Source organism: Columba livia, chromosome 8 (genome assembly GCF_036013475.1).
Source record: "Columba livia isolate bColLiv1 breed racing homer chromosome 8, bColLiv1.pat.W.v2, whole genome shotgun sequence".
Classification (NCBI taxonomy): domain Eukaryota; kingdom Metazoa; phylum Chordata; class Aves; order Columbiformes; family Columbidae; genus Columba; species Columba livia.
The window spans coordinates 9,285,185-9,310,665 of record NC_088609.1 but is presented as its reverse complement, the minus strand read 5'-3'; the positions used below and the strand labels follow the sequence as shown (position 1 = coordinate 9,310,665).

General features: G+C 42.6%; 1 protein-coding gene across 3 annotated transcripts in view; it reads right to left on the bottom strand.

Annotated features, from left to right (window-relative positions):
* Positions 1 to 23,817, bottom strand: part of NEGR1 (neuronal growth regulator 1) — a 245,675-nt gene extending 221,858 nt beyond the window's left edge. Inside the window, exon 1 of one of the 3 annotated variants that reach the window (XM_065071912.1) lies at positions 23,381 to 23,817. In XM_065071912.1, coding sequence (XP_064927984.1) covers positions 23,381 to 23,550 — 170 coding nt within the window. In that variant the 5' untranslated portion in view covers positions 23,551 to 23,817. The remainder of the gene's footprint in view (positions 1 to 23,380) is intronic. The other 2 variants (XM_065071913.1, XM_005498948.4) reach the window with 2 other exon arrangements.
* Between the last annotated feature and the right edge of the window lie 1,664 nt (positions 23,818 to 25,481).

Below are 25,481 nucleotides of genomic sequence, written 5' to 3'. Positions count from 1 at the left end.
TGGAAAGCCAAAGGTGCCACAGCTGCTGTCCTCACCACTGGGTACCACTGCAGGGTGGGATGCAGGGTAGGATGCTGCCCCCTCCTTCTGCTGCTCCCCACCAGGGATGCCACTTTAGCACCGCTGTACCTTCCCATCCACAGCTCCAAATATTGACTTATTATTTTTCATATACTGCTGGGAAACTGCAGCAGATGCTTATGGATTGCTGAGGTCAAAGGAGGCTAAAAGCCTCAGGGGGGATGAAGCTAGAGGTCCAGCCCTCCCCCCAGACAGGAATCCATTTGCTGCTTAAGCACAAAATCACTGCTGGACTGAGCCTGGAAAAACCTTCATCCCTAAAACTGGAACTGAGTGAAGAGGCAAGGTGTGGGGTTCACTTTGTATTTCATCGTCTTAAGGCTTTTGCAAAGATGTACTTGGTTCAAATGTGAGTATTATCTTCCAATCATGGATTTATCAAGAGTACCACAAATGTAACTAAATGCAATCAAGCTGTGACTGGCAGAAATCAGTGTATCATGACTACTATGAATATTTCTCCCCAGGATTAATTTGTATTATCATTTTGAACTCTTTTTATAAAGCTAGTATTGATTTGCAGGAGCTGCTTGCATTTTAAATCACAACAATTCGATGTCCTTTATTACAAAGGTGGGATGTTAATGTTTTCTCATTTTCACAGGAAATAGGCTATTGCACAAGATCTTTCCCCAGCTTGCTCCCAAAGCCCTGTCTGCCAGGGGACAGCGTGGTTTAAACTGCAGAGTTACAAACGGGCTTTTAAAAGCAATGGGCACAGTTAAAGCCAGTCTGTGCCATAAATGATTTTAAGATTCTATGACCATAAAGAACCACACGCTGTGCACTCATTTGAATTACTCCACTGCTTAACAACGTAATTCATGCAACTTAAGTGGAACTAGACATTAATACTGAGGTTCAGCAGATGAGACATGGTTTAAATGGAAAGTAGGGCTGTAGGGTGAAAAGGCAATGAGTTTATATGTCTTCTAAATATTACTTTTGGAAAATAAGTGATCTAGAGGAATTAAAACAGAGTAATACCCCTCATCTATCAGGACTTTGTCAACCTCTTCATTATCAAGAGAAAACTAATAGTTATTCCATCAGCATTGCAGGGATGCTATAAGGAATCATTCACAACCATGCCATCAAACACTCAGAAACCTTTTACTATTCCTCCCTTCCCTGTATGGTAAGTACTTTACATACAAAGATCCTTTTTAAACAGCGTCAGCACTGAAGCATGCAGCTACATTTCATCCTCTTCAAAGTCAAAGTCAGATTGAAGCAAAAGAAAACATTTCAGCATCTTTCAGGCGATCCAAGAAAGCTATAAAAACCCTGAACAAATAGCTATCAATGCTATGATTTAAATGTTTCCACAATATGTCTCTCTCTGGTGAAAGGGAATTCAGTCATCAAGCCAAAGGGGATCTGTGGGGAAATCTGCTCCTCGGAGCCTCAGGCATGGAAACTGGGGCAAAATAAATGGTTTTGATGCCATACTTCTGCACTCAGAGCACTGACAGGGCTTGCAAGGGTAAGAATTTACACAGACTAGAAGGTATCAGGCTCCAGCTATCAATGCTATGATTTAAATGTTTCCACAATATGTCTCTCTCTGGTGAAAGGGAATTCAGTCATCAAGCCAAAGGGGATCTGTGGGGAAATCTACTCCTCGGAGCCTCAGGCGTGGAAACTGGGGCAAAATAAATGGTTTTGATGCCATACTTCTGCACTCAGAGCACTGACAGGGCTTGCAAGGGTAAGAATTTGCACAGACTAGAAGGTACCAGGCTCCCTTTGCTTTTAGGACCATTGCATAATTACAACTGCATTTGAAAGTGTTCTAAGTTTCTTTATAGGCATACAAATACAACACTGAACTTTTTTTGCTCTTCCTATTAGAATACTCTCTGAGACAATTATAAATGTCTTAAAAAAGATAAAATCAGTATTTTCTGTAGAGGAAGTGGGAGAAATGCAAGAGGGCATATGAAATGCAGATTAATCTCTGTGACAGAAGCAGCTGCTCTGTGGTCTTGCTGAACTCCAAGATCTCTTTAGCAATAGGTAGTGGGGCACGGCCCTGGTGCCCATCAACCACCTGCTGCAGTCACAGGTACAGCCAGCAACCCCCCAAAGGCATAAACAGAACTCATTGCTTTTAACTCTTTGGTCTTTATCAGAATTAAAACAATCAGATAATGCAGCACCTTTGTGACCAACAGAAGTTGTTTGTTTGCTTTTTAAGCTTTCTAGGTCAAACATAAGAGATGGGTGGCTTCTCAGCACTCACAGAGATCCATTGCTGACACCAGTCAGGAAATAACTCTTACTCATTTCCCCCGTTTCTCCTTTAATTTACTGAAGTTATTCCTTAGCTTTCTGAAGAGTAAAAACTGCAGCAGAAAACCAGCTTGTTTAACTCCCTCATGCCCGCTCTGAAATACCTGATTAATGTTCCATGTAATTCAAACCCTCGATTTCTTTTTGTCTTTTTTTAAAACTTTCTTTTTAGCAGATACTACAGTTGGTTCACCATTGTAGATGTATAGTTGGTTCGCTTGATGTAGGGAAATAGATGCTGTCTTGTTCACAGGGTAGGCATGGTGGTGAGGCATCTCCATGGCCTGCAGTTGGAACAGGAGAGCATGTAAGCTCTCTGTAGTCACCCCATTCTTCATGCAAGCATAAAAATAGAGCCTGCTTGCACACAGACGGGAAATGAATCATAACTTGGCTTCGGTTGGGAGCACTTTCAGGCAGTGCTGATTGAAAGGAATCAGAAATCCCCACTGGGCTGGAAAGGCGCCTGTTCCTCAGCTGTGACAGCATAGGACAGTGCACAGCACAGGGATGCTCGGTGCCAGCACAATCCTCCAGCCAACCAGCACCACAAAAGATCACAGAGAACTAAACTCACAGAGAGCTTGACTTCTTAACGCATATGATAAAAACGTAGTTATATGGGAGTTCATATTACTTTTTGCCTCCCCTCACACGAAGGGTTTGCTGTGACGGTAAACTGAAGTGCTTTAAAACTGGTTTCTTTACCAAGTATTTCATCAAGATGCATTTCTTGGCAGTCTAAACAGCTTCACCACTGCCCCTGCCCTTATTCTATGTCAAACACTTAATGTTCTGCTTTTCTAACACGTTATTTTTTGGTTCTACCCTTCCAAACGCAGGTGGTGGTTGGACCTTCAGCCCTGGGTCACAGCAGCACCTGGACACAAACTCCAACATCTTGGTTCCACTCCTGCTTTGTTGCCAGCCAGCCATCATGTCTCAGGTGGCTTTTTTTCTTATCAGACGTTTCTTTTACTAAGACATACTGCTTTAACGCATTTCGTTTTGTCTGGATAGCGTGTTGTATTTCATATGTTGAAAATGCTCATTAAAAGTGTGTTTTTATCCTCCTCCATGTCCCCATACAGATTGCTAATTAGCTAACTAACTAACATAAAACATATTTAAACGTATTGCAACATGAAACATTCCCGTGTGCTGAATCAGCCAGGCAACAGGAACAACACAGATGCAAACACGCGTACTCTTCAACAAAATATAAATTTTGACATTTCTGAATTTCACATTGTAGAAGAAACAACAAGAAGTATTTATTTCTGCTACTCAGAACTCTATCTATACATTCTTTTTTGCTTTATAAGTTCACTATTTAGTTCCATTTGACAATAGCACAGGTAGGGATCATCACACGGGTAACAAGTTTTTGTTAAGCAGTTATGAGTCATGGCTTAGCCATAGATATATCCATTAACATATCTGCTAAAAGCCACGAAGATTCACTGTTTATCTACTTTTAAAAATGTTAAATGTGAAATATTCAATCATTTTTCATACCAGTGTGGTGAATGATCCCTAAGGACCCATCTATGCGAAACAGGCGCTTACTGGCCCTGGGGAAGATGCTCCCCTCACCCAGACCTGCATTGACATTCACACACGTTCCTAATTATTTGTTATAACAAGACTAAGTTCTTCAGCATTTCATTGCCCTCATGTGAAAACCAACAATAAAACTTTATGTGCTTAGAATTGCTTCTGCATTGTTGGAGGACTTGTCTAGCATCTCGTTAGTAGCTTCCCTTCATCTTACAACTTTAATTAGCAGCTCCAGTTTGGGATTTACCTATGACTGTCATGGGTGAAGAGTGCCAGCTAATGAATTATTCAAAGTAAATTAAGAGACTAAGGGAGTTCTCTACCTGTCTAAGACTAATACACACTTCATTAGCAAATATTTTCACCTGTGACAGTCACAGGTACCTCACAGACTCAATTTTTACCATCACCTGAAATGGATTCTGTCTGTGTCCATGTTAATGTCAAACCCGGAGTTTTACTTCTGTAGAGATTACATTAACAGTGACAGTTAGTAAATTGGATCCTCAAGATTACAGGAGATCTTCATTAAACCTGGGCAATGCTGGGAACAGCAAAGCAGGCAGATTTGTGTTACCCAGTGGTGCCTGGCAGGATCCCTCAATGGGACTTATCACAACCACTACAGACTCCTTGGGATACAAGTGAAATTTTCTGAAAACTTTAAGCAATATTTTTAACTCTGAAAATATACAGAGAGTTTCAAGCCTGTTTTACCTGACTCACCCTGTGCCAGGCTGCGTGAGGATGAGCCCTCCAGCAGCCCAGCCAGGGCAGCCAGGGCATCTGCACTGCAGCAATTTGCTAACCAGGAAATCTGGTTCTTGACCAGCATTTTAACAAGACCGGATCAGTAAAAACAGAACTTCATATACATGTCTGACAACCTCAAAGACAGTGAATCCATCACAGTGGAGTCAAGAGAAAGGTGTGTATTCCTGCAGTCTCTGCCTGAATAGACCATGATAGTGCTTCTACACAAACTAATTGTACTGCATCTCATTGCGCCACACTGCACGGCATTGCGCCACACCATGTTGTACCGCATTGCACTGCACCGCATGGCACCGTGCAGCACCACACCAGCCGCCTCCTGCGCATGCACAGGTGCTGCACTGACCTAGGTGACCCTCCCATTCTGGATCTGTCCCCAAGTGTCCCCATCCCCAGCATGATGGCACAGGGCAGGCAGCTCCTCTGAGCCCTCGGGAAGATGCCATCCCCAGCAACACAGCGCTGGTCCCCAGTGCAGGATGCAGTCATGTCATCGCCTTCATGATCAGTGTAATACTAAGCAGCACATCAGCCCAAAAGCATTAGACTCTTATGCAGGAAAACAATATAAATGCAGAATCACTGTAGCATCTTGAAACTGCTGTCAGACTACCAGCCAAAATTTGGTACCTGAGCCTTTAATCCACTTTATTGTCTTAACTATATATCTGATACTTGATGCTAATATAAGTTAAAGCAAATAAATTATCAACAGCAATGGGCTGCATCCTCATCTCGCTGTGAGATGGCAGTCCTGCTATGGCACAGACTCCCAGAGGACGAGTCTGCTCTCACAGATATTGATCTGCTCAGCTCTTCTTCCTCCTAATTGTCACCAATGCAGTCCCCTCCAATTAGCCGGCTGGGCTAATGGCGGCAGCCTGCGCTCCCACACCTTCATTAGTTAGGCAGGTGACAAAGTCAAAGCCAAGCTAAAAAAGAGCCCAAAAAGAATATAAAAACCAAGCACTGGTTGCTGCTCCAGGCATAGTTTATTTTTTACTGGCAATATTTTAATACGCTTACGGGACTGAAAGCTGTCAGTGAAATCATTTATACAAACGCTGTGTCAGTGGGGCAGGAAACAGCCACGCTGCCGGTTGTATGGAATGAAACAGGAACCCATCGCACGGAAATATAAAAGCATCATTATTTTTGCTGACAGAAATCACTGGTTCTAAAAACTACTGCCTTCCACAACCTAAAGAGAAAATTGACTATTAAAGATAAATTGAACTGTTTACTTATAGAAAAGATTTATGGGTTTATGAAGAGAGGACACACAAATAGTTAGTAGCTAAATAAATGTGAGGGGAAAAGGCCCAGAAAGGCTTTTGGGCTGCCAGGTTGGCTCCACAGTCGCTCCCATCAGTACAGCCCCACGCTGCAGCCTGTGCCACGCGTGTGACCAACACCCAGCAAGGGGCAAGCACTCTGGGCCATGTTTTGTATTCTTTCCATGCTTACAAGTTTGGTTAAAATATTCTCAAAGGGCCTAAATGTGTATTCTAGAAAGGCAACCAGCCACAACAGATAAGAAGCCCTCTAGTTCTTTGATAGCAGATTCCAGTAGTTAATTACCTATAAAACACTGGCTTTGCATTTATGTTGAAATTGTTCGGTTCCAGCTTTTAGTCATTAGTTTTCATTGTGGTTTGGGTGTTTTGTTGTTGCTGTGGGGGTTTTTTGTTGTTGTTTGTTTGGGGTTTTTTGCCAAGACTGAATTTTCTGAGCTTTTGACATAAAAACATTCTTCAACACAATAAGGTGGCCTATTTCTATTATGCTAAACTAATTAGACTGAGTTCTTTAAGCTTCTCCCTGTAAATATTTTTTATTTCCCACATAATATTTTTCTCTCTCTTCTGTCATCTTTCTATTTTTTTCAGCATCTTTGAGAAAACACCCATCAGAACTATGCATCATATTTCACTACCTGTCTCAGCAAGGCCTTTGTGTTCCTGTTCATTACTCCAGATGTGCACACCCCTGGATCCTGTCAGCATGATATTTGCCATAGTGTTATGTTAGGACCCAACAGAAGCTCTCTTTTTAGAATAGATCCAGCTTACCAGCTTACCTTTGAGCAGCTTTCCTTTTCATTATATCCTATTCCATGCATCACTGTCATTTTTAAATTTTATCATTAATAATTTTATATTAAATTTCAAAATATTCATGCAAACACCAAAACAAACAGCTCCCATTGCTCAGTACTGAAGAACCCCACCAGAAATACCCTTTCCACCCACACTCAGTGTTGACTCCACATTGATGGCTTTTCTCAGGTCTGTTAACTACCCAGATCTCCATCCATTTAACACACCCTTACTGAACTTGCAGTTTGCCCTTTTTTTTTTTTTAGAAACATCAAATTTTTATAGTACTAAATCAAACAGCAACAGGCTATGCTTATTACATGTCACCTTTCAGACAAATCTCAAAAGATTGTGACAAATTTGAAATAGTTCCTTCCTCACAAAAGAATGCAAAAATATATATTGAATTTGGTTTGTTAATGACTTGAACCTGGTGGATTTTTCACTGCAGTGTTTCAGGTGTGATGTTGCCATGGAATAACACCTCTGGACTAATGATCCTGGTGCACCCCCAGCTCAGAGCATCCCCATCAACTTCATAAATCCGTGTTCAACATCTGCCCCAGAAAGTAGCCAACGGTTCCCATCAGTCTTTTTCTTTCCAAAAGTAGAGAAACTATTGAAAAATGTTAACAATGATGCAAGGACAAGGAACTCACTGTGTCCCTCTGGCACGAGCCCGTCCCACTGATGCAGTTTCATAGACATGAACATCACTGGGAACAGTTACATCTCCTGCTTTCCCATATGTAACAGAAACAGCACCTCCTTCAGCAAGGAAGAAAAATATTTACATACTTACACTTATTTACACAATAATAGAATGTTTAAATGTTCCAGTAATCATTACATAAAGATCAAATGTGAAACCTTACTATATTCGTCAGGAAAATGAGCTTTCCAATGAAATACACCATGACCTTCAACTACTAGTTTTCACAGCAGAGTCTATATTCATACATATATTCATAAATTTGGAAACTGTAAATTACATCATGAGATGAATTCAGCTCTTGTGAGTGCTGAATTCTATCTTTCACTTATACACATCTATCACAAATAAATATTTACTAGCACACCTACTGTATTTTCTTCATTGTTCACTCACCTCTTGATTAAATGCAGGTGGTTTTCATCCATAACTACTATTGAAATTCAAAAGTGAAAGTGATTTAGGAAATACATTATCTTTTAGAAGTGTATTTACTGTCGCATGTCTTGGTCCTCTCATTCAAATGTCAAACATTCTCCTCTCCACCTGCATTGTTTCCCATCCCATAACCACAAACTCCGCAGCTGGAGCTGCAGCCGAAGGACCAGGGAGGGTTCTGCTCCCAGCCACCGCGCTGCCTCTGTCACTGTCACCAACAGGCTAGCACCCAAATTAAACACATTCATCTCCGTGGCTGGTTATTACCACCCAATAACCCAAATGTGCAGGCAAATACATTATCACTGATGAGACGGAGAAGCTGAAACCAGAGGAAAGCAAAGCAGGATACCAAGAGGATGGTACAAAAAAAAATATTTGTCACAGAGGTCTGAAGAAATGTCACCAGGCAAGATGGGGTTTCTTAAAATCAGAAGGAAAAAGAAATCAACAATCAAGATGAAAAAGCTTGAATAGGAGTTTTCATTTCAGATGTTACACAGAAAGGATCAGCAAGGGAAGGAGAACCAAGAGGGGAAACCAGGCACACAGGGACAGGAACTGGACTCGACGATCCTCAGGGGTCCCTTCCAGCTCAGGACAGTCTGTGATTCTAAGCAATCTGTTGCTGACCAGCGGGACAGGGAGGCAAAAGGCGTTTATTGGAGATGGGCCAAAATAAATGACACATGATTTTTAAAAAAATATTTTAAAAAATGAGTAATGCTTGAAAGTCCTTGGTAGGTATCTACATGGAGACTGCAGGAGATAAAATGGAGATTTCCCTTTGCAAATCTAGGATGCAAATCTGAAATGAAAATCTGTGTGTCATCTTCACAGAGACTGCAAGCAGAATGTTCAAGAGCAGAGAGATAGGAAATGAGGGAGTGACCAGAAGATGCAAAGCCTGCCTGCACAGCAAAAGGGTAAAATAGGACTCTTCAAAAGGGAAATAATAATAATTTAAAAAATAGCCAAAAGAGGACAGACACTCATGAGTGAAAAAGATTTCAAGACAAGAACAGCAAGTGATATTAAAGCTGGATGACAGATCGTAAAAAATGAAAACTAACTGTTTTGTCAAAACTCCTGTCTCTCTTCCACATACCCAGGTTCAACATTGCCATGAAATATACTGAACTACTTGCCCAGATAACGTTCAGTGGACCTGAGATCTTCACCTCTGCTGTACATCACTCCAGGAGGATGATCAACTCTGAGGGGTTTTATGGGTTTAAGACTGGTTCATCTTGTTCACAGCACCAATCTCAGAGGCCATAAATTAACAAAGACTTTATTGTGTGACAAATTATTTTAGTTTAAAGATGCAGACCATCCCACTCATCACCAGACATTTACACATTCATAGTCAGGTTTCAGGTACCTGGATCACCCTCTGAAACCATTTCCAGGCACCCCCTTACCCCCACCCCCCCCCTTTTTTGTGTAACTAAAGTAGTAGATTAGGGTCCTAATCCAGGAATTTTAATTCATGTCCAGCAGTGAGGCAAGGTGAACCCACCCTGATCAAATATTTCACACAACACGTTAGCACAAATATCAATCGTATTTCGCAGCACCATCTGGTCTTTATATTATTACTTTCACTGTTTCTGACGGAAAATTACTATGCACAGGAAAAAAAAAAACACAAAACAACAAACAAACCCAAAGCCAACAATCAGCGCTCAACACATCATGTTTCCTTTATCCAATCTGAAAATCATTGCTGCCTTGAAGAACTGCGAAAGGTCTTTTAGGTATTTTGTATGACTAAAAATACAAAAAATCTGTCTGCAAAGTTAACAAATACATATATGTTCAGAAATACCTTTAGGAAAAGTGCCCTGTCCATGGGAATGGAACTTGCCCCTGCCACCCAAGTTTCGCCCCTGGCTGTGGGAGCAACACCTTTCCCTCCTGCTCAACCTGCAGCTCCCATAAACACACTGACTTGCACCAGTATTGTTAATTGTTCACAACGATTAGTGCTTGCATCTCACATGCAATTAAAACCAGCTCTGAACACACCTCCAGCAGCTGAAAAATCACTTATCTTGAAAACAGAATCCTCTTGAAGATCTGCATAAAATGCACTCTTAAACATTATCTTTTCACACTCGTTTCACCCAAACCCCACTCACTCAGGAGTATATATTATAATATGGAACCAAATTTACAACCCAACTTCTGCTGAAGTTAAAAAGATCATTAAAAGAACTAACTCTTCATTTCATGACGCATCACACTAACAGGTTCAACAGATCTCCACACGGGTGCAAACAGGTTTGTTATTTATAACCACTGTCAAATGACTACACAGTGTAGATTTGAACTTATGCAAATGAACATATTAAAGTTACCTTTTTTCTTAAATAATCTAGTCATGCTAGTCTAATAATTTAAAATTAATGGAATGGAATGAAAATGTTGGACAGTTTCAAAATAAATTAAGTGTGGAAACAGGTTACGTTTAATCAAGCTGTCATGCAAATTAGCAGCTTCACTCACTGAGTACTATGGGAAGAACTTTCTCGCTAGTGAAAATGGTTTTGGACCCGTTACAGGAAGTATCTATTTCTTGTTAGAGACAGATGAATACTAAAAAAGTACAGAAGCCCCAGCATCAGGTTAAAAAAAAATAAATCTTCATCATCTTCAGCAGACGCAACCCTGGAGCTGCACATTCTCAACGCGCTTCCTTCCCAACACTTACTCTAATAACTACAAGCAGCTCTACAAAGGCATCGCCTATTAAAAATGGTCAAAATTATACTTCAGTCCTGCCAACGGCACTTATTTGTTAATTGAGTGGTTCTCTTTATTACCAGCTGATTACATCAACCCATGTACAAGATACTGCAGCTCCACAAAAGGGCTGACAGCTCCAGTGAGCGTGTGCTGGATCCCGGGTGGTATCTGAGATGAAAATCACCAGTTCTCATGCAGATGAAGCCTAAGAAAGATCACTCCTCACTCTGCCATTGCACACATGTCGATGTATTTTATTAAACAGCATGCATATGTAGTCAAATTAATATTCTTAAAAAGAAAAATGAATCCTTTATTGGACTATGAATATATTTGTATTGATCTTCTGCACCCAGACTTTTTACTAGCAGGTGTGCTTTGGATATTGTAATTTATCTGCTTCTAACTTATGAATAACATGTCAAGTCCTCTCCAAAGACAGCAACATTTGCACAAAAACTGTGTTCCAGGTAACATAAACTTTGATCAACAGTAAACACCCCACATCATTTGCTGCTATAAAAAAATATTACTTTGTACTATTACAGAGTATTATCTTACATCCAAGAACTCAAAAGGTTTGCAAAAAGCATGAAGAATCTAATCTAATTCCAATTTCACTTCCCCCCAGCCTCCCCAAAAAGAATCACGGGAATTTCAAGCACACTCATATTTAATGACCATCCAAAGCTTTATACCTGTGTTTGGTGTGGTGGTTGGTTTTGTTTATGCACTTACAATTCTGAACACTCAAAAAATATTTTAATATCAGCTGTGACCTTAGTGAGGTAATGATTCTCCTCACAATTCACTGTAGCTATAGTAAGCAGGTCATCTATCCACATATTTGACATCAAAATACACGTTGTGCTCCATGAATGAGGATCTGAGTATTTCTGTAGACTTGGATCTTGGCTCTTCTGTGAGTTACGACTTCAAGTCACAGAGATAAACACACCCAACCATCCTTAATATTATAATCCCTTTCTCTATGCAAGCCATATTTTCATCAACACTTCAAAATTCTCTTCCTTCTGATCACTTGGTTAGTCTTGTAAACAGAAAATGTATTTGGATGTATCTAAAATATTAAAAAGTATGCTTTTCAAGTCAGTCATTCCAGAAGTATCATATTTGAATTAAAAATAAGTTTTGTTACGTGAAATCTTTTCCTTCGCTATTCACCTTACCTAATATTTAAAAATTAGAATAAAAAAAAAAAGTGGGAATCAGCATAGTCCCTTGGAAATGTGATGTTTCAAGAGTTATTTGAATTAGGTGCCAAATATATGCAGTGTTCAGGGTTTTTATTATTTTCACAAATAGAATAAAGTGTTCCCTGGGCATGAACAGCTTAGTTGCAGTAAACACTAATGCTAAAATGGATGGTAGGGAGGAAAAGGTGAACTGCTGCTGGGGAGAAAAGGCCATAGGTACAGGAAAAACAATATGCAGGCAGTAAAACTGCTCTGGCATGCCAGTCACCTATATTTAGAAAGGCCTAGCATCCTCAGTATTAATTATTTATATGACCACTTAAGACTTATTGGCATTCATCAAAGAATGCACGCTAACTTGAAATATTTACACTAAACTACTGCACTCAATGAGATAGATATCACAGAAAGTGCTCTTTACACCTCCAACCAGATGCATTTTAAATCCGTTGATAAAATCAGTACGAGTGAATCGCAAATGTGTTACACAGCCAAAACAAACAAAACCCCAATCAGATATAAGATATGAAGAACACTGCACATCCCCCACAAGCTGCAGCCCCCCAAATCACCTGTTACTGGAAGTTAATTTGCAGGTTGTGTTTTGTCTTTAGCCCATACACATTTAGACTACCAGAAACATAACAGAAAGAAGGTTTATGCAGGTTAAAAAGCACAACTAATTAAATGCAATTAATTAATTTAATTTTTAGCTGATTTCCAGCCATATGCAAGACTCTACACTAAAAAAAAAAAAAGTAGCTGTGACAAAAGTTATATTTTGTTCTCTCTTCCTCTGCTGTTTAACAGTCTTGGAATGAAAAGTCAAGCACAATTTTCTAGTCCAGTTGTTCCAGCCAGGGGGGAAACTGCTTGTCGTAATTAGGCCACTTTCATAACGAATTCACTCATCACCTGGTCCCCTGTGAACATGCCCAGTCACCCATGACTTGGTGACCTCATCCTGCCCACTGGTCACTTCCTCTCGTCCCCTCTCACCTCATCTCAATCCCTCTGTGCACCTGTCCACAGGTTGAGGAAAGAAAAGCAAAGTTCACCAACTACAAAGTAAAATACATAAAAGATTGATTTTGCCTCTGATCCGCCGCAGCACTGGGAACTTGCTCTTTCCAGTGCACTTAACACATCTGCCATATAGATTATTTATTGGTAAATATTCTTTTCAGCTATATGTGCCCTTCTATCTATAGTCACACAAATTTGATCTCTTTTTAAAAAAAAACTAAACATACATACAAAAATATCTCATACATGAATACTTCAGCAAGTAAATGGAGCTCTGCAATAACAGGAAGTCTTTCTAGGACTCTGTGTTCTTCAGGATGAGAACCGGTCCCAGGTTGCCCAGAGAGGTGGTGGATGAACCATCCCTGGAGACATCCCAGGCCAGGCTGGATGGGGCTCTGAGCAACCTGAGCTGGTGAAGATGTCCCTGCTCATGGCAGGGGTGGCACTGGGGCAGCTGGGAAAGTCCCTTCAACACAAACTATTCTGTTATTCCATGAGACTTAGAGACATTACTCAAATATTTCATGTTATCTGTGTAAAGTAATTATCCAGAAACAACTACGACACCTGACCTGGCCCCACTCGCCCACCCTGCCCAGAGCTGCTCCAGCCCCTCGCACCGTGCCCCAGCCTGGCGGCTCGTTAACCACCAGGTTAATTAATAAAAACAGCAGCAAACCACCCCTCTCTGCAAAAGACCACATAAACACTAGGTAACGTCTTACTAGTAGTTAAGTTTTCAATTTTTTCCATTAGGCAGTGTGTGTTTCCAAACCCCTGGCAAGTGACAGTTCCATCCAGGTTGAGACAGACACTCATCTTCCCATTTCTGGTGGAATTGTCAACTCCACAGCTCATACCATGGCCCTTCTTTTCCCAGAAGCAGCCCCAAGGACTCCCTGAGTAGACCAGACATGGCGTAATCCAACACACCAACAGCTTCTGAGGGATTTTTCAGAATTATTTGGACAGTGGACGCTATGTAAATTTACACCCTAAAATGGCTTAAAAAAAAAAAAAAAATCCCGAAGAATTAAAGCAACTTGAATGGTAAGGGTTAAGATTTCTTTTGTGTAGGGGCATATACTCTAATTTCTGTAGCAGAGGTATGCAAGTTGGCTGTCACACGTTGCTCTAACACACTGGAAAGATTCTGAGGCTTCCTACAACCACTGCCTACAGCACCTCAAAATCTATTTACACATCATGAGACAAGAACTGCCACATGAGATACCCTTCATATCTGAAAACTTTTCTTCTTCACTGTTTATATTGACATTCCAGTGACATTCCTAATACTCAATTTTAGATTTATTTAATAACTGTCTCAAACAGGAATGACAAGAGAATTCCACAGCTGAAGTGGGAGTGTGATTCCAAGCTCCAGGTGGCCCGGTGAGCACCATCACCAACAGTGTCCCTCAAGTGCTGTGGTGCAATTTAACTTATGGCCAAACAACCTAAAGCAGCAGCTGGACAGCAAAACACTTCAGTGCTTTTCCCTGTGTAATACATTTAAAGGCACAGGATTTTATCAGTTTACTAATTTAATTCCTATGTTAAATTCAAGATAATTATGGCACGACACATGAAGAGAAATGCATACATAGTCTTAATGAATTAGCCTATAATTTTGTAAATATTATACCACTATTTTTATAAACAAAAATATTTACTATCCATATTATACAAATGTTTTGATTATGGCATTATTATGTATTAGTTCATTCTGTAAGCAACACAATACCTGCAAAATTACTGCATCTTTAACTCCCTCTGGTAAGAGATTTTTCATCACACCTATTAAAGTTCATAACTAACCTAACTCAGTACTTCATAAGCCCAGATCCTAAAAAAAAGTCAATTTAATAATGTAAGTCCTTTCTGAGACCTTTATATACAGTTGTGCTCATTTTCTAACTAATTTAGTTCATCTGATCTGAATCTCTCATTAAAAGCTGCTACATTATGATGGTTAGGAACAGAATAACTGAAATAATTGCTTTTACCCCTGATAGAGTTACCTATTTGAAATCATGCTTTCAATAAAGCTGGGTTCATTTAGTTTGCATTAAAGACCTCAGCCTTTCAGCTTTTGTGACACACCAGATAAACACAGAAGACAGAGCTTTTATTTATCTGTTTATTTTTGCCCAGACATCCATTCTTCTCACCGCCTTTGGAAACTTATTACTGCCTCAGCTCAGGATATCAAATTATTTTGGGATTTCACTGAGACTTGCATTCAATCTCTAAAGACTTTACATGTTCAATACCCGGATCAACCTCACCTGTAATTTATTTCTGAGTGTGTTGACACCATTCAAACTCTTTTAGGGCTGTTTAGCTTTCTGTGTCTCCTCCATACCCAAGGGCACTCAAACCTTGCTGAGGAAATAAATGAGAACTCTGCACCGTCATCTTCACACCCAGAAGAAATGTAGCAGTCAAGTGGAAACCAGGTGGTCAGGAAGGGATGGCTTCAGTCCCAAGTGCTGTTTTATGATGGTGAATTATATTCCACTTAAAAACATTTTTAACCTGAAGCCAGTGAAATATCCAAGGCATACAGCCATACAGTAAATTATGCATGCCAATGTTTTGTAGAGGGAATAAGGTTCCTGCCTACTTTGACAGAACTGCGTTATGTAAATGCAGCAGGCCTATCAGAGATGCTGTGCTAAAATGGACAGTTAGCGTATTCCTGTATATTTACATAACTACAGAAAAAATACAGCATATGTATGTATAGAATTTCCTTTATTTACATTGACATGTGTGTAAGAAAAATTACTGGAGATTTCTGCAAGAAGTATTGTATGCTAATGAATTTTTTTCCAAGACAAAACTGTTAGTGCTAACAGTTGGATCCCTCTCTTTGTTTTAATTATGCATGACTAATGATAGCTGTTTGGCTGTCTGACCACCAGATTGTCTGCTGTTGCCAAGGGAGAAGCTTCTAAAATAGATTGGCTGTTTTTCTGTTATAAAACAAAGTATGTTTTACTTCATCTCATATTTTTTTTAACAGTTTTGCAGGTATAAATATCAAAACTTGAGTTGAACTCACTGGTGGGCCATTCTCATGGGTAAATCAGCACCAATTATAAGCGATATACCACAAGGAACTAGAACTGCTGCAGGCACCTCCTGGCTCCAGGTGCTGCTGCAAACACAGAAACTACAGAAATACAACCAAGAAACACCACTGCAATGTCCAGCATTGTAGTGGGTCTGGTTTCCATCTCCACCCATATACAAATGCAGGTGCACTAATGAGTCCCACCTGCCCTGGGGTCTCCGAGAGCTTTAATACTGGGAACAAAGCTGTGCATCCACACAGAGAAAAAAAAAAAAATGTTTTTCTGCCGAGTTTGAAGAAAAATATTTGAAAAAAAAGTCAAAAGAAGGGAGCCTGATGGTTGCCGATACAGTAGGATAAAGGTGAGAGGGCACAGCTGCACCCAGCACTGCATCCCCAGGACTCGGGTCCCTGGGATATGGGCTACAGGCAACTCTTATGCAAGATGACAAGGAGAAAGTAATTAAAGTCTCTGTTTTCTCCTCAACAGAACAGCCCTTTGGAACAAATCCCATTTTTCATTCCTCACTGATTCCTTGTTTTGTTAGCTCCTTTGCATAACACCCGAAACATTCGCAATCGTTTAAAATGATAAATTATTTTAATTTACTCTGAATTTATTTATTATTATGGCAGAGACAAGAAGCAAGCACCATAATGTGCTTGTTTAATAATTGGCAGGGGTTTGGAATGTGAATGTGTTACCCAACAACAACTCAATTTTATGGGGGGTGTGCACATATGTCTACGTGTACCACAGCCACATTTCAGAGAGGAACAAAGCCTCACACAGCCAAATAATTTATGATCCTGAACTGCACAAGAATACCAAAACAGTACAGAAGTCAAGAAAAATACCTTTTAAAGTCATAGAGAAGAAAAGAAAATTTTTATATTTATTACACCAGCTGTTCCTCCATAGACATATCTGCATTTATAGGTGGGTGCACACAACTGGATCCCACATGGGCATGTGGACACACAGAGGGACTGCACTGTCACAATATATATAATATCATAAATTTTAAGTATGCTCTATACACTTGATGTTCACCTGCTATTCATACTGCAAAACTTTCATTCCAAGTGCCCAGTCCTCAGTAATACTAATGACAACAGACAGATAATGTTTAGGAGATGTCACCAACTTTCCATAGTCACTGCTGCTCCTCTGGCAAAGGCTGTTGGCTGGAACGGGCAGCTCTTCTCAGAAGAGAAAGTAAAGCCAGCAAGCAAGTCCTAAGCCCAAAAAGTCACAAGCCCCTCCTCAGCCATTCAAATGTGAATTAGGCACATACATCCCCTGAGGGCCTGAACACCCTTGGAGATGAAGCTTGCTTGATCTGCTTGACACAGGCACCCAAGCCTCACAGGCACCGCCAGCGATTTCAACCAGAGCAGTTGGATGTTCCTTAGGATGGTGGATCTGGAAACCCACAGGATTGCATAGCTCCAGAAGTCGTGGCAAGGACCACCCCCCCAGCTAAGGTCCACGATGACGACCATAATGCTGTAGTTTCATTCTTGAGCATCTGGAGTCAGGGGAAGCAGAAGCAGGAACTGGAGATAGTCCCAGTAAGGTCCTGTCTGGCTAGGACTCCCCTGTGCCCATGGTCAGGCACCAATGAGCTTTCCTGGGAAAGGGGGACGTCCCATCTGAAAATCAAAATGTCTTGGAAAGCAGAGCAGCAGGAGAGGTGGGTTTGCCTGCTGCTGCCAAACTTCTCCTGCCAAAACAGAGTCCATTCCCACACCAGACGCTGATTACAGAGACCCTGTGTTTGGTACCCCTAACGGGACTCAGTTCAGAAAAACAATGTCAGGTGGACATCTCTCCTCTGAAGCATCAATGTCCATCAAAGGAGTGCTGTGCTGGAGAACAGGGAGCATCCCATTTCCTAATGAGTGAAGACAACATGCAGCTGGGAAAATCATTTCCAATAGAGGGTGAGAACTCTGCTCTCTGCCAAGTGCAAGGAGCCACAGTGAACGCTGAGTCATCAGATCTGCCCCACGAACAGCCTTTCTCTGACACGCTGCCTCGCATGGTTCCCTGTGCCACCCCGGGGTGTCGCTGCCAAAAAGCTGGGGACCTCTGGGGGAGGCAGAGGTGACACTCATGGCGTTTGGGGAGTAGCTCTCCCAGCCCTGGACACTGAGAGACACCAGAAGCTGCTCTTCCCGCTCCCCACGTGGCAACTTCTTCCACCAGCAGAAAATCTTATGGAAAAGATGAAGCTGAGTAACTCTAAAAGCAGCTGGAGAGATGGATAGTTTGGAATCAGCTGTCTACAATATGCCCAGACCCTTTAATACCAGTGAAAACACACCAATAAAATATACTCCTAGCAGTGTTAGCACAGCTCATCCTGCATTACCCACTGTTCCATACCAGATGTCCGGTAAACATCTCAGGTCTGAGGGGCAGGAGAACATGACTGTGCATGACACAGACCTGAGACTGTCCAAGGTGGAGAGAGAAGCAGCCAGGCTACGTGTGAAGAATTTAGAAAACAAACCAAAAAACCCCAAAGCTCCTGACCTCTGACCAAAAAAAAATAAAATCTCCTATAATCACCCTTCTCAGGTGACTGTTGGCCGCCCTAAACCTCAGATAAAACTCACATGGGATGGCCAAGAGAAACATGCAGTCAGAAACATGCAGGTGAACTTTGATCTACCTGTTAACAAGGCTGGCCTAGGACTGATCCCTGCTTTTCCCAGCCAGGTTTGACAAGAACTAAAGTCTGCTATATAGTCACAACAGACACAGTTATCTGCTTTATACCTTCCAGCGCTCCTCCTCTTCACTGGCAACCTTTGAGAACATCAATCCAATGAATCCTAGCTAGGTGTTTAACTCTTTACAGTTCTTCACATTATTTCCAAAATTGAAGGGCATATATTTCATAAATTCCTCTACAAACATACAGTGGTAAAAAAACCTACTTTTCTAAACAAATGTGTCAAGTTTAAAACCTTATTTTACTGTGATTACACAATTTTAAAGTACTATCAGGTAAACTAGTTTTTATTATCCATGAGCTTTGAGAAAAACAAAATGCAGGTTAACAAAAACTGTGCTTGTGAAATAAAGCCATTTGCATAGAACATTTTGTGTTGAAGGGACCTTCAAAGCTTCCCCAGTGCCACCCCTGCCATGAGCAGGGACATCTTCACAAGTTCAGGTTGCTTAGAGCCCCGTTCAGCCTGTCCTGGGATGTCTCCAGGGATGGGGCATCCACCACCTCTCTGGGAACCCGGGCTAGGCTCTCACCACCCTCAGGGGCAACAATTTCTTCCCTCATGTTTGATTATCTTCAGATTTGTACATTTAGATATCTAAAGGGATTCTGTCTACACGTTGCAGACAAGGTGTATAGAACTGGTAAGAAACTCAGCCCCATTTTCTTGGGTGGGTGAAGCTGAGAGGGCCACACACACAGAACAGCCGTGACCCAGAGAAGCATCAGCACAGGAATTCAGAGAGAAGCTCTCTTTTATTTTCCCAGCAGTACAAGCGTCTCTTGCTGCAATCCAGCAGCAGGTCCCCGTCATCCTCCCCACGTCACCCCCCACCCTGGTGGCCATGGCCTTGGTGTCCTCGAGCATCCAGCCACACTCTGGGGCAAGAGGGAATGGAAGGGGTTACCCACATCTGCTCCCAGCAAATTGCTTAGCATTTGTCACCTCTCTTCAAACACTCCTGTGCCAAAATTGCCACTTGTGCTGTCAGCATTAGGGATGTGCTGCAAACCTGCAGCAATCTCTCTCCTCATGGGAGGTCTTGGGAAGGGTCAATAGAGAAACCCAGGTCTGAAAACACAGACTGTTTCCTCTATGTCCAGCAGTTTACAATGTAGAAAATAATACTCTTCTAATAAAATAATGCTTTTATAACTTGCCCTCTCCTTCCTCGTGTGCTCTCATTAAATCTTAACTAGTTGCCTGATAAGAATAAAGAAAAGGTGCAGGACAGAATTACGCTTTGGAAAACAAGTGGCTTCCCAAAATTATTTTGCCATACAAAACAACCACATTACTGACGTAATTTCTTGTAACTTCGATAAACAGTGACACAAATAGTGTTTGAACTGTATGCACCAATCATCGGTTGAAAACAAAGTACCATGTTTTAATTATTGAGAATACAGAAATAACACCTTGGCTAACAAGAGATTTTCTTTAAAAAAAAAAAAAAAAAAAGAAAATTGCTAAGGTGCTTTCTGTAGCAAAACAGGTGCTAAGTGATGTTTTTGGCAAACTGTCTGTCGGGTCAGTCTACCTGACAGTGAATAGTGTGGGCCGGGGGTGATGGGGAGCGGCTGGGGAAGGGCACTGGGCAGGTAGCAATGCTCACAGCTCTGCTTCCATGGCACTAAAAAACCCTGCACGCATTTGACACTCAACTGAGTAATTACACTATCATATCAATTAACTATTTTAAAATGAGGGAGCTGTACTACTTATTTTACTCTATGTTAATGCTCAGAGGCTTTTACTGGAAAACCTCAGCACTTAAAGGAAGCTTTATTCCTCATCCTTAGTAAAGACAATGAAAACTTAATGTAAGAACTCAGACTGGAACTTGGCTGGCTCAGTCTGCCACCTTACTCAGTGAAATAGGCTACGTGCTTTCTCCTTTCATAATATTTCAGCTCAAAATGAGACTTGCAATTAAAAGCCTGTCCTCAGTTCAAGGCAGGTAACCCTGTTTATCCATTCTCCTTGCAGAATGTCTGATGATAATTAAGCTGTGCAGCAGAGGGGAAACCCTGAGGACCAGCAGCAGAGCCCCGGGAGCTGGGATGCCCACAGCACTCATGACACCCGCTCCTTCTGGGACACCTCCACCCTAATGCAATCACCCTCCTGTCCCTGCAGTCAGGGAAACGCCGACTCCAAGATGTGGAAATAAGCCCCCTGTTCCAGCATCAACTGGTGAAAAAAGGAATGCTCGATGCTTTAAGCATGGTGCTGTCGTAGCAAAGTCAGGTCACTTAGAAAGCCCCCATTGCTGGAGAACGGATCAAAGCGAAGCCCAGTGCTGGGAGGGGAATCCACATGTGCGGCAGCAGGAGCCGAGGGCCACCTTGCCGTGGGAACCCAGGAACTACAGCCACGGCAACTCTGGCTGCTGCAGCATTGCCCACAACAGCCACAGCAACTCTGGCTGCTGCAGCATTGCCCACAACAGCCACAGCAACTCTGGTTGCTGCAGCATCACCCGGAACAGTTACAGCAAGTTCAGTTGCTGCAGTGAACATCACCCAGAACAGTTACAGCAAGTCCAGCTGCTGCAGCGAACATCACCCAGAACAGCTACAGCCAGCCCCTGCAGAGCCAGGAAAACTCCTGTGCTAACACTGAGATTACTTTACCCAGCTCATCAGAATTTGTATGTAAATAAATAGCCTGCTTCCAATACTTAGGATACTAATAGCAATTATTTTAATGTACGTTGAAATAGATTTATGTTACAAATATCCAGCAAGGAAGAATTCAGGAGGAGTAGTGATGATCTGCAGCGAGAGACTCAAGATAAACAGCTCTATCTGCCTTCTGCACACACTTTGGAAAGTGTTTTCTCTTACAACAATCCTACATTTCCCCTTTCAAGTTGCAATACCAGCTGAAAACGAAACAAACTCTGTTTTGAAAGCAAGGCTACAAAAGGCATTTGAAATGAAAGTAGTTAATCATAGAGCAAGGATGAAGAAACAGCCGTACCAAGTTATTTCACTCCCTAGTCACTTTGTTCCAGCCTTCGGTAGGGATGTTTATATCTCTTCTTTACAAAACAAACACTCTCCTTCCCTTGTGGAAACAAAGTAACATTTTACTCTTAATGCTCTCATTTCATTTATATAACATGTAACCTATCCAGCTGCACAGACACCCACTATAAACACAAACTTAGGCCTAGAAAACTGAATGTATTCCAGCTGAAACCCAGTAGGAGACTAACCTTTAGAGTTAATTCAGCAGGTTTTGAATAAAGTAGTTCCAAACACATATCTATTTACATCCAAACAATGTTTAGCACTGGCCAAGTATCTGTCTGAACTGCCCACAGCCTCACCAAGTTACCTTCTCTGCAACCTTTAAGTCTGAAACACTACAAATAATATACAGGTTTATTTAAAAAATTTCTTTTGATTCTCCAGTTCTGCAAACAGAATGCACGAGGACTTTAGGGCACCTCCGAATATGGAGTATAATTGAGGTCTACATAAAAAATACTTGTCAGCTGCCCTACATAGACATCTACTGTATTTTCAGTAGCTACTACACCAGCAGCAGGCTGCCTTGCTATAAAACCATTCAAAATTCCTACTGAATATACCTCACACAGTATTTTACAGCAGACTGTAGCATCGTTAAAAACACACAGGGCTAAAATACTTTGTCATCTGGAGACCTGAGTAACACCTCAACAAAAAATAATACAGCCAAATACTTCATAGCTTAAAACTACTGCCTATTAAATCGGAGATTTATCACAAGCAAGGAGGTCCAGCCCACTATAATCATATTCCAGATAACAAGAAAATGTATTTTGCTTCAGCTATAGCAAGATCACTACAAACTTACAACACATGAATAAAAAGTTAGAATCGGAGAAAAAAAATAATCAAATCAAGGCAGAGGATTAATGAACACAGATCAGAAAGAGGGATCCGAGTAGATTAACTATGGTGTGCGACTGCTGGTAAACAAATTTTGCTCCAGTCAACCAGACTGAATACACAGGGAGCTCAAGGTTCATTAGGAGAAACAGCAGAGCTATGGCAAGCAGGTAATCTCCTAATAGTATAAAGCTAGCTGCCCACGTTAATCAGCGAGAAATACAAAAAACATAAAAACCGAAACAAAATAACCACAAAAATACTTCTGACAAGGCGTCATCCTCAGCACCACATTACAGCCCAGCGACACTCCGACCGCAGAGCCCCAAACTGCTGCCGGCAGCCAAAAACTGAATCATTTCCCCCATTTCCAAACTTCTCCCAACAGACCTTGTCTTTACTAAACAAGACTCTAAATTAAAAGAAAAAAAAAAAGGAGGAAACGACTTCCAGCAGTTGGACACACACACACCCCCAAGCCCCGGAGGAACCAAGCACTCCGGGATGCGGGTACCGGGAGCTGTTGAGGATAAGTTCCCCGCATCACCGGGAGGATTCGTGCCGCCGCAGCATCCCTGAGGAGGGTCAGGGGGCTCCCGGAGGAACCAAGGCTTCTCCGGGAGTCCCCGACCCCCCTCGGGGATGCTGCAGCAGTGCCGGTCCTTGCCCCCCTACCCCCCCCTCGCCCCATCACGGCCGCGATCGCATCCTACCTAAGCACCGCCGTGTCCCCTTTCCTGACCACCAAATTGTCCACAGATGACCCGGGGTAGTCCCCACCCGGAGCGGCGAATCTCCCGGGGGGCAGCAAACAGCAAAGGCCGAGGAAAACGATCGCCAGCCACTGGTGGGAGCCCCCGGCGCCCCGCACCAGCGGCACCATCTCCGCTCCGCCTTGCTGTCCCCCCTGGGCCCGGAGCCGGCCCGGTAGAGACGGCGGAGGCTCCCGGCTGGTGGCCGCGGTCTGTGGGCGAGTACGGAGCGCGGCTGCTCCCGGGCGGCCGCCGGAGCATCTATCGCGGGGAGAGGAGAGCGGAGGGGAGGGCAGCGCGGCCGCTCGGCGCGGCGGCGGGCGGTCCCCGCTGCCAGCTCCGTTGCCACGCAGCCGTCGCCCTGGCAACCGGCCCGGCGGCGGAGGGATGCGCGGGGCCGGTCCAACCCCCCCTAAACCTTCCCCCTCCCTCCGTTCCGGGCTTCCCGCTCCGCCCCTCCCGCCATCCCGGTTTGCAGCATCCCGCACCGGCAGAGCTGCGGCGCAGGCCCAACACCGCCCGCTTCCCTGTGCCACATCTCAGGCATCGCTCCTTCTCCTTGATGCCGCTGTCTCCCCTTAAGGTTTAATAAAAATTTACCGCTTCGGCAAAAGGCGAGAAGTCGGAAGATGGCTTTAGGGCTGTGGCGCTGGGAACCGTGCCAGCAGCTCCACGGTGAGGCTTCCTCCTCTCTCGGGAACGGCTGGGATTTCCAAAGGAATGATCGAGTCCTTTCTGGAATATAGGATCGGCTGCTCTGATATTTGGGGAGCCGTATTTCCCAAAGTTCTACCAGGATAGCTACAGACGTTCACCAACAGCAAGGGAGAGGAAGAAAAAAAAAGGGGGGGGGGGGGGGGGGGCAAACTCCCACATATTATTTTCCCATAGAGGCATCGGAATTAGCAGCCTTTTTTCCTCCTGTGGTCTTCTCCAGCACGTTAAACGCACACTCAAAACATTGTCAGTTCTGACAAACACCACAAAGTGAGGAATTCTGTTTGTCTGGTTTGTTTGCCCAAACACTCACTCTCCAGCCTCACCCATTCATCCCAGGACACGAGTGAGTTGCCCCTCGCTGGGGTCTGGCTGCATCTCCCGCCAGTTCAGTTGGAGAGAAGTTGCATAAGGGATGCAGTTATGTAACAGGGATTGCATGGCTGCTACGACACTAAGGGCAGCTTGGAAATGTTCTCACACTAATTCACACACATCTGGCCAATACAATGTTGTAATTGTTCCTTCCCAGCAGCTCTGCCAGCCCATGGTACAGCGAGCACCGATTCTCCTGCCGCACACTCTCTTTCATCAGCTGCCACCGAGTATGAGTTTTTTCTCATGCACCATTTTTTCCCCACTCTCAATTTGCATCAGAAAGATTTGAGAATAGAATGTTCCAAGTAAAAAATGTTTAATAATCATGATACTCCCAAGGCTCGCCCTTCTGATAAACCTGTATTCCTCCTGTAAGATTTACCCTTCTTTACTCCCATTGCACCAGATCTTTCCAGCTGCCAAAATAAATTCTGGTGTACATAAAAGGGAATTCTTCCTCTCTTTCTGCAGCAATTGACAGTACAGAGTTTCCTTTTCTTGATAAGGAAAAAGAGGGGGGAAGACAGAGACATTGGCTCACAAATCTTGGATGTGGAAGACTCACTGTCAGTATTACCACTATAATACAGTAATGCCTTTTTAGTGTTAAATACAACCCCAAGTGAGACATCTCTCTCTGCTAGCATGCATGCAGCTGCCATAGTGTGCAATTCCCAGCCAGTGGGACCAGGACACAAAAAACTTCCTGCAAGCAGAAGTTGATTATCTAATACCAAAAACAGCATTAGGAATATTTCCAAGGCAAGACCATGCATTTTGAAATGGGTTTCCCAACAGGACAGACTTCAGCTGTAAGCCTCTAATGCCTTCTCTAACAGGGAACTGTTTATAGTTTGCACTGTTGCCATCCCACACCCAAATATGTACAATAATCTCCTGCAGGACCTTTCCTGACATGGATCTTTCTTGCAGTGAGCAATCCCAAAACTTGACATGCCAGCCAGCT